This window comes from Brugia malayi, assembly GCF_000002995.4.
Source record: "Brugia malayi strain FR3 genome assembly, contig: Bm_v4_Chr4_scaffold_001, whole genome shotgun sequence".
NCBI lineage: Eukaryota > Metazoa > Nematoda > Chromadorea > Rhabditida > Onchocercidae > Brugia > Brugia malayi.
Window position 1 is genome coordinate 9,972,360 of NW_025062478.1, and position 10,695 is coordinate 9,983,054.

Genomic DNA, 10,695 nt, shown 5'->3' on the forward strand with positions numbered 1-10,695 from the left:
TTGCCATCAATCAATTGCATTTTGCGCATTTCTTGTAAATGCATTTTGCGCCTTTGCAACATTTAATTTACAAATTAATGTAAGATATGTAACTATTTTTTTTTTTCTTTTAGGATTTATTAATTAAATTAAATAGCTAATAGTTTTAGCGTGTTTTTACATTTTCAAAAATTTTTGTTAAAAATTCGGTAAAAAAAAAAAAGGCGTAGAAAAGATTTGAGTAATACTATCGAATAAAAGTATTGAAATATTTGAATGATATTTAATGGTCAATTTAAATTTTAAAATTTTATATATTTCAATCATTTAAAAATGTATTAAATAAAGCAATTAATTAAATTTTTAGATTATCAAAGGAAGAAAAAGAAATTATTGAAAAATAAATTTGAATAGAAATTATTGCAAATTTGATTTAAACATTTAATCGTTTATTTTAAAATTTCATAATTAAATTTAATTTTTACTTTTTATTTAATCTTTAGTGTCGTTTTCTTCTTTTTTTTTTTTATCTTTGAAATTTACTAATAATTTGCATTGGTTGATTATCTTGCTGAGGTCTCATTTCATTTCAAATATTAATGATATGACATTAACAAATATTACAAAAATTATTAATCAAACAATCAGTAAATCATTAAACCGATCAATCAATCAATCAATAAATTGATCAATCAATAAATCAATTATTAATACATGATAAATGAAAATGACAAAATTAATACATAATTAAATGTAAATTAAAAACAAATAAATGAAATTTGTGCAAAAATTTTGATAAATTTCAACATTTTAGCAAAAGTAATAACAAATAATTCGATGTAAAAATTTTAATAATTTCAAATTTTAATTTATGAAATTATTTTTTTTTAATACATTTAATTGTAATCATTTGCCTTCGTTATCGCTTCTTTCTTTTATTAAAATAATTTGCTTAAGATGAATAAAAATTAAAATTTTGAGCAAAAATTACAAAAAAAATATGAATAAAACATATATCAGATAGATTAAACGATGAATGGAAATTATCGAAGGCGCTAAATTGCAAAGATCACTATGACATGCGCACAATTGCGCTTGATCGGAATTTTCGAATAAGTACCTAAAAATTAATTAATGAATGATTGATTAATGCAAGAATTATTATAATTTTAATTTATCTCTTTTAAATTAATTTTTAAAGTCTAAAATTAATAATTTATTTGTGTTCAATTAAATTGGATTAATATTTTAAACAACAAAAAATTTCTTAATTAGTAATAAATTAATTTTTAAAATGTAAAATTAATAGCTTTTTTTTTGTGTTCAACTAAATTAGATTAATAATTTAAGTAACAAAAAATTTCTAACAATAAAAATTTAATAATAAACAGAATATTATAATTTACTAATTAAAAAAGAATTTTTTTTTTGATAATTCCATCTAATTTAACTGAAACACAAATAAACTATTAATGTTACATTTTAAAATTATTTTGTTGCTAATTAATAAATGATAAAACTAATTTTTAAAAGAGATAAAAATGAAAAAAGAAAATTATAATTTAAATTTAAAAAATGAAAAAATTATAATTAAAATTAATTCAATTAATTACGTTTCTTTTTTAACTTTAATGCAAACAATTAAATAATATTTAAAACAATAATTTTAAATTATACAAAAAAGAAAAGAAGTAAACCTTTCAGTAGAAATGAACAAATCACGCAACCTAACAACTGTGCATGCGTTCGTTGCGCCAAGTGCGCTTAATGTCTGATTGTAATGTATTATATCGGACATACAACCACGTAAGTAACCTTCACGTCGTCGTCCTCAAAAAAAAAAATTTAAAATTTTGTAATAAATTTAAAATATCATCCTTGAAATTAATTAAAATTTTATTTAAAAAATTTTTATTATTATAAAATTTATTGAAATCTTACTTATTATTAATTATTATGGTAAAATTTAACAAAATTTATAGTTTTTTTAGCAAAAATTTGCCAAATATAATTCATAAATTTCTAATTTTTTTTTTTTTATTTTGTATAATTTTTATCATTTCAATTTAATTAAAAATTCATTTTAGATTTATTATTCTAAATTATCACTGATAATATTTCAGTGATAAACAAAGAAAAGATAATTATTTCGAGCATATTTAATTATTAGCAACAACTTGGCTAATAAATATTTCATTTAACTTGAATAATTCAACTATTATAACAAAAAACAAATAAAATATTTTAATTTGTGTTTATCAAAAAAATTTATTCAAGCAATTGATATAAAATGATTAAAATATTTCCGGAATATAAGATAAAATATTTCCGGTATTACTAGCTGACAATAAAAGAAAAATAATTCAGTAATATTTTTCTCATTGTTATTGTTTTAAAATTGAAAGTTTTTTTTTTTTTTTGTTTATATTTTGAAATTTAAAAATTATAAAATTTAGCTATTTGCTTTTATTTTTTTATTTTTTTTTAAAAAATTTTTCTTCTACTTTTATCGAAGTATGATTAACTGCATTCCATTTCGATTTCTCTTTCACATTTTTGAAAAATATTCTTAAAAATTTTTCTTTTAACATTTTGCTAATCCTTTGGGATTTGCATACATTTATATTTTATCCATATTATACTCAATTTATCATTTAAAAAAAAAATTGAACTTTTTTTTTTTAAAAATTTCGATTTTTTTTTTGTAAAGTTAATCATCACTGATTTGTAAATTTATGAATTTTACAAATAACTGATTTAATTAATTTATTCATTCATTATTTCATATTTAAAAAATTCATCAATAAAATTTGATCAAGATCATTCAATCAATATTTTTTGAACATATTTATCAATAAATTTTGAAATGATTAATTATACTTATTTTTTCCTTTCCTTTTTTTTTTTTTTTTTGAAATTATTTCTCAAATTGATTGAATTTATTTTGTTTTTGGTTTTTTGTTTGTTTATTTTGTTTCGTTTTAATTTACCTCCAAGACGATCATTCATTTTCAATATCACACACAAGTCGGAACAATTTTTCCAATTTAGGAAGCGACTATCGAAACTGAAAATATTAAAATTTAAATTTAAATTTTTCAAAAATAAATATATTTTTTTTTTAATACAATAATATACAAATGCAATAATATAATTTTTTTTTTTCTTTTTAAAAGTAAAAAGTAAATAAATCATCAATAAATCACTCAGTGAAATATATAGCAAAATTGATTGTTCTCATTAGTAATAATTAAATTTCTCTCTCAATGCAATCCCGCGAATTCCCAAATATCTCATAGCTATTTCTGAGAATTCTCGAAAGCTTTTTTCCTTCTCTCTTTTCTTTTCTTTTTTTGGTGCAATTTTAACGAAATAATATAATTTTTCAGTATTACGAGTGAGAGAAAAAGTAATGTCTGGAAATGGACAACAAGAAGTATTGAAAAATGAAATTAAAATTAATCAAATTTTTAATTCACAAACCAATTTATCGATTTTTTTAAAAAAGAAATAGTGGTAAGAGTGTATTTTTTGAGGGATAAATGTAATAAAAAGGTTTTTTCATTCTTTTTTCTTTTTTTGAAATGATGAAAAAAATTTTTTAAAATTAATATTTCAATTTTTAAGTCTTTTATTTCTTTATTTATTTGATTAATATATGAAATAGATTTATTATTATTATTTTTTATCAAATAAATATTCTCTCTTTCATTGCAAATTTTTATAAAAAAAAAAAGAAAAAAGAAAATTAAAATTATTCAACCGTATTTATGCAAGCAGCATTTGACATTAACAACATTTCGAATATTGTCACCAAAGACATTTTTATTATTATTACTATTAGATAATCAAATTTAATCATTGACAAGTTTGATAATTATTCAATAAAATTGTTTACAAATAAATTTTAGCAAATTCGTGAAACTTTTTTTTTTGGAAATTTTAAAATTTAAAATGTTTTATCATTTTATATTAGCAAAAACTTAAGCATAATCAAAATGAAAATAGCAAATCTTGATATTTTATAAAATTTTTTTTCTTATTTTTTTGGAAATTTTAAAATTTAAAATATTTTATTTTACATTAGCAAATTTTGATATTTCATAAAATTTTCTTCCTCCTTTTTTTTTTTTTCTTTTCTGATGCAATTGTAATTGGCCCAAAGTTATATGTGAATGGGACAAATTAGGCTCTTTTCTACTCATATTGGCCTGTCATTTTGGCCAAATTTGCAAAACTATTGCAATAATGGAGGAAAAAAAACTTTTTTTTGTAATAAATTTAAAATAATTTAATAATGAATGTATCGATATAATGTTTGGAAGTGAATTTAAGCCAAGAAATGATGTTGACAATGTGACAACAATGAATGAGTAAAAATACATTTACAATTGTTCAAAAAAAAAAAGGCAAAAGAGAGAGAGAGGGAGAGAGAGAAAAAAAAAGAAAAGAATTTAAATTGAATGGAATGAATTCAATTCAAAATTCAATTAAATGTTGTAATGAGAAAATATTCTTTAATAAACTCACACTACTATAAATTTTATATAAATCTTTTTTTTTTTCTCACCGATTTTTTCTTTCTTTTTTTTTTTTAAGAAAAAGATTTTAAAGATTTAATTTAAATATTGCATGCAAATCTTTAGATGATAAAAATGCAAAGTTTATTATTGAAATTTAATTTATTGACATGATGAAAAGAAAAAGATAAATAACAAATAAATTAAAATTTCTTCCAATAAATTTTAAATAAAATTAAAAGGTAGCATTTTATATGATAAAGATAACATTTTAAATAAATTGCAATAGATAAGTTTTTCTTTTTTTGTTCTTTTAAAATGCAAATTAAACAAATAATTTAATCTTTCTAAAATTTTCTTTTTGTTTTGTTTTGTTTTTTTTAATTTTTATATTCATATTTTAATGCATAATTGAAATTTTTTTAAAATTTACTTTGTATTTTTATAAAAATAATTTAACAAAATTGGCCAAAACATAGAAAAGAAATGTTTATTACATTTATTGTTTTAAAATTTTTAACATTTTACATAAATGAAAAGTATATCAATAATAATAATAAAAATAATAATAATAGTAATAATAAAAATAATAATAATAATGATAATAATAATTATTAGTAATAATAATAATAATAGTAATAAATATTCACAGCAATATTATTTAATTACTATTAAATTTACAACATTTAGTAAAATTTTTATATTTTCTTATATATAGTAAATCTGTTCAAAAGAAAAAATTAAAATTCATAAAAAAAAAAAAAAAAAAACTTTTTTGTTTTTATGCAAATATCCATTTTAGCTTTTTCATTTCCTTTTTTTTTTTTTTATTTTCCTGTCAACTATTTATCTTCCAAATGATCTTTTAGCTTATTTAAATGTCATAAAGAGAAAAAAAAAAAAACGATGAAACCCAATTACTCTTTACTATCGATCATCGTTTTTAAATTTTCAGCAACGCAAACATATTTACAACTAAAAATTTTGTGATTAAAAAAAAAAAAAGAAAAATGAAAATTTTATGCAAATTTAGTTTATATTTGAAAATTTACGAATGTTTTTTTTTTGAAAAAAAATTTGTCTTTCAAAAACAATTTTAAAATTATATTTGCAAACCTTTTTTATGCATTCTAATTTTTTGTAATGCAAATATTTTGTATAACAATTTTACGTCATTTTTTATTTGAATAAATTAAAAAAAAAAATTGAAAAATTTTTTAAAAAAATTTTTTATTAAGCAATTTTTTTTCTTTTCGCATAATAATTTAAAATTTACTATAAATAAAATGAAAAAAGATTTAAATTTTTTTTTTTCATTTTAATATAAAAAGCAAAAAAAAAAAAAAGAGAAAGAAACATAAGAAGCAAATCAGAAATGAACTAACTAATTTAATTTTTCTGGATGACTTAAAAAATGTTTTGTTAAATTGTTTGAAATTTTACACTGAAATAAATTTCATTTTGATAATGCATCGCTTATTTGGCTGATTGCTTATATAAAAACATTTTAAAGTTAAATAAATTATTGCTCAAATTTTTTTTTTTTTTTTTGATAAATTATTCATTGAAGTGAATTGAAGCAAAATTGAAAAGTTTCATATTTTTACCAGCAATCAATGTTAAATTCTTAGAGTTAAATGAGATGAAAGTAAAATATAAATTGTAATTTTTCACAAAATAATTTTTACCATAAAAATAATTTTAAAATTTAAAAATTAAAAAGTTTTTAAAATTTTGTGTAATTTTCTCATTTACATTTGCATTATAAAATTATCAATCATTTTTTTTTTTTCATTTTTACTGTTTTATTTTTCAAATAACCATTACTGATAACATTTTGGTAAATTAGGCTAATTATAAATAAAATAAAATAATTATAAATAAATTATAATTACAAATAAAATAAAATATAAGCAATAAATTATAAATATTAATATTATAAATAAAATAAATTATAAATAATAAAATAAAAATAAAAAAATAGCATAAAATTGACTTGTTAATAAATCATAAATTAAATTAATAAGTTTTATTTGAAAAGATGAAATTATAAATGGAATGAAACATTCATCGTTTTATTTTTAGTATTATAGGCTTTTTAGGAAAAATTATGCCTAGAATGTAAGGTTATATTATAAAAGCCTAGCCTAGTAATTTTGACAAAAAAAGTTTTAAGCAAAATCAATTAAAATAAAATTTAGACTAAAATTAAGTGTTGCTAGTATCGTATTACTTATTATTAGGCTCATTTCCTGTTTTGCACTTTTTTCCTTGGCCTAGAAACTAGTAACTTTTGGCTACTACATTTTATAACCAAAATAATTGAATATTAGTACTCGTTGGTTTTCTTAAAGTTTTTTAAATATTTTTTTTTTTTAAAATTTTACTAATAAAAGTATTATTTTTATAATTAATTTAAATTTCACATTGATATTTTTTTTTTTTTTGCAAATTTAATTAATTGAATTATTCTGTCAAAATTTTGTCAAAATTATGCAATTAGCAATTTTTTCACAAATTTATGCTAATCAATTGAAATTAAGAATAATTACATTTAATTAAGTATTTTGGAATTAAAAATATTTTTAAATTTTATTTCTGTTAAATTGAATATAATTTTTTTGCTAGGAAATAATTAATTGAAACAAAAATACTATCGCAAATAAAAAAATTAATAATTATAAAATTTTAAAAATTAAATTTTCTTTTTTTTTTGAAAATCATATTTTTATTTACTACATTTACTAACTTTTCAAACTGAGAGAGCATTAAAGTAATTGAGAAGTAATGAAAAGTGACAGCGTAAAGGCAATTGAAAAGTAATTAAGTAATCTAAACTGAAAAAAATTTTTTTTTCCGCTCTTTTGCATTTTTCAAAAATATATGAAAAGAAAAAAAAAAAGTTTGTCATTTACGATTTGATTATTTCATTCAATTTTAGTTTAATTATAACTTAGACAGAATCGAGTAATTCAATTTCATATAATTAATTTTTTTTTCGATTTTCATTAAAAGAAATCAAAAAAAAACAAAAAAAAAATTGAAAAATAGAGAGGAAAGATGCGCAAGTTTTTAACAAATTAGACTAGAATAGATTAGGCTTGGCTAGACTAGGCTAAATAAGCCTAGACTAAACTAGGCTGTCTTAATGCAAGATTGAAATTCAATAGAAATGACTAAACTTGGTTAAATATTGTGCATTAAATTTAATAATTAATTTGAATTCTAATATAAAATGAATATCGCATTACATTTTTGCATTTAATATTAAAATTCAAAAAAAAAAAAATTATTAAAAAATTTAATTTTTTTGAAATTTTTTTTTTCAAGTAGCAAATTAATAATACATTTATTTGTAGTTCACTATTAATGTAATTAGTTTTAATTAATTATCTCAAACGAATTGATAATAAATTCATTTGATGATAAGCTTTTTTTGTTGGAAAGATTTTTTCCTTATTTTTTAAAAAAATTAAAACTAATATTTCAAATTGATAAAAATTAGTCATTTCAATTTAATTAAATTTCATTTAATCGCTACATTTACTGTCAAATATTACTGTTTCTTACTTTTTAAGCAATAAAATTTAAAAAAAAAAATAAATTAAATTAAAAAAAAACTGTCAAAAGATTGAAAATTTTTAAATTCCATTTAATCTTACCCATATTATTATGCTAATCTAATTTTTATTAATCATTAATTTGAATAAAATCCATCGAAAAAAAAAATTAAAAAAATCTAATGATACTTTATTCAATTGCTTTTTATTCCCATATAAAAATGAATAAAAATTAACAAAAAATAAAAATATTTAATTCAAAATTTTAAGCTTAAAAAAGGATGAAAATTTTTAAATTTCAATTTCTAAAATATTATTTTCGAAAATATTTTACTTCAAAATTTTTATTATCATTTCGTTTCTTTTAAGCAAACTTTAGAATGAATAATTTAAAAATGAAATGTTTACAATGAATTATTATTTGTAAGTAATTTTAAAATTTATTCTTATTGACATTTTGCTAATTTCACCTGTTTAAGAGTGCTTTTACTAATTAATTATTTGTTATAAGCTTTAAAAGCTTTTAATTATAAATGTGAAAATGTGATTTTACTTAAAAACTTATTCAATGCAATAATCAATTTGCTATTTAGTAAGTAAATGTAAAAATAATATCATTCAATTTATTTCAAAAATTTAAAGTGATGAAAGTGAGATGAGAAAAATGAAAATTCTCTTAGGAATTTTAAAGTTTTTTTCTTTTTTTAAGAAATAAAAATTTTCCACAAATAACAAAAAAAAGGAAAGGAAGCAAAGAAAAATACGGAGAATTCAATTTTAAAAGATTTGAAAACACTAAAAAAAAGTTTTTTTCTTTTAATTTTTCTATAATATATTTAAATGAAAGTTTGTAAAGTTTAAGAATTAAATTTTAAAAACAAAAATTTTGTTTATTATTACATTATTAAAATAATTTAAAATTTAGCAAAAGCATTATATAAACAATGGAAAAAAAAAACAAAAACAAAACAAATTATACAAAAACATTTTTTTTTTTACAAATTTTAAAAAATTAAATTAACGACAAAAAAAAAAAAATTGGAAATAATTTAATTTTTTTTTGCCATTATTAAAGAGATATTGGATAAAATTTTTACTTTTTAAAAATATTTCATTTCATTTCTAATGTAATTTCATTTTATTCATAATAATATTTAATAAATATTTTAACAAAAAAAAAAAAAAAAAAAAAAAAACGAAATTTAATTTTTTTAAAGAAATAAAAGAGAGAGAGAGACATACCTGGATTGATCACATTTTGGTGTGAAGGACATTGGTCGTCGATACAGGTGTGATATGTACATATATTGATGCTCCAGGTATGGACTCATACAACTATAGCATAAAATTCGTGATGCTGTAATGTGGTATTTCAAATATAAAAAAATTTTTAAAAAAAAAAATTTAAAAAAAAATTTAAAAAAAGGAGCAAAAAAAAAGTTAATAATTTACTATTTTGAAATTTTAAATTGAAAAAAAGCGAGAAAAACCTTAAAGTTAATATATACTTTGTAAAAGTAAATAAATACGTTGTAAAAATAAATTTTTTAAAAATAAACTTTGTGAAAATAAGTTTAAATACTTAATAACATTTAATAAAATTTAAATTTCAATTTTTTTTTTTGTTTCATATATATTTTAACTTTTTTTCTCATTTTTAAATTATTTAGATTGCAATTAAATTACTTGAAAGTTTGAAAAATTTTTCAAAAATGAATTATAATTTAGTATTTATTTTTTTTTTGTAAATTAATCAAACTTTCACGAAATATTTAAATTTTAAAAATTTAAATTTCTATTTTGTAAATTTAAAATATTGTTGTATTCATTCTCTTTTAAAGTGATAACTTATTAAATTTTATAAAATTTCTATCAAATAAAGTTTACGTTTTTTTCTACTATTGAAAATGTATATAATATATAATAATAAAACTATTTGAATTAATTGTAAAACGAATTTTTTTTTATATGCAATTATATTTTTAATGAAAACGAAAAAAAAATTTTTTTTTTTTTCAAAATTAAATTATTAATATATTTAGTATTTTACTACTAACAAAATTTAATATTAATTTAAATAATTAATTTGTTGAATAATTTACAATTAAATTGAATTTAATTCATATGCGAATATATTTATTTGTTTATCAAAGATTAAAATTTAGAAAAAAACAAAATTTTTTTTTTGTTTTTTTGAGTAACAAAAAAAGGTAAAATAAAATTATTATTTCTCATTTTTTCATCATTTATTATTCATTTTTGTATACTTTATTTAATTGTTTTATCTTTTAGAGAATAAAATTTGATTTTATTTATAAAAAGATACTTTTTTTTTCTCTTTCAAATTAAAAACTTTAAGTTAATTGCATCTTTAACTTGTTGACAACTTACTTACTTAGTAACTAACTGCAATTGTTTTAACTTACTTAGTTACTTAGTAGTATTTAATACATACGTATGTGAAATGACAAATTAATTAGCATATTTTAGTATAAGTTAAAAGATTACACTAAGCATACATCATAATATATTCATTAACTTACTTTAAAAATATACTAATTAACTTATTTTCATAAACAAATTGAAATTATTAAAATTACTTAAGTAAATTGAAGTTATTAATAAAGCAGAAAAAT

At 17.4% G+C, this 10,695-nt stretch overlaps 1 protein-coding gene across 1 annotated transcript; it reads right to left on the bottom strand.

Annotated features, from left to right (window-relative positions):
• Positions 1–966: 966 nt before the first annotated feature.
• Positions 967–9,390, bottom strand: Bma-odr-2 (Uncharacterized protein; the record flags this gene model as incomplete). Its single annotated transcript, XM_043082297.1, has 4 exons — positions 967–1,099; positions 1,677–1,809; positions 2,970–3,046; positions 9,302–9,390. 4 exons carry the CDS (start codon positions 9,388–9,390, stop codon positions 967–969), a joined length of 432 nt encoding a protein of 143 aa, XP_042938231.1.
• Positions 9,391–10,695: the final 1,305 nt, after the last annotated feature.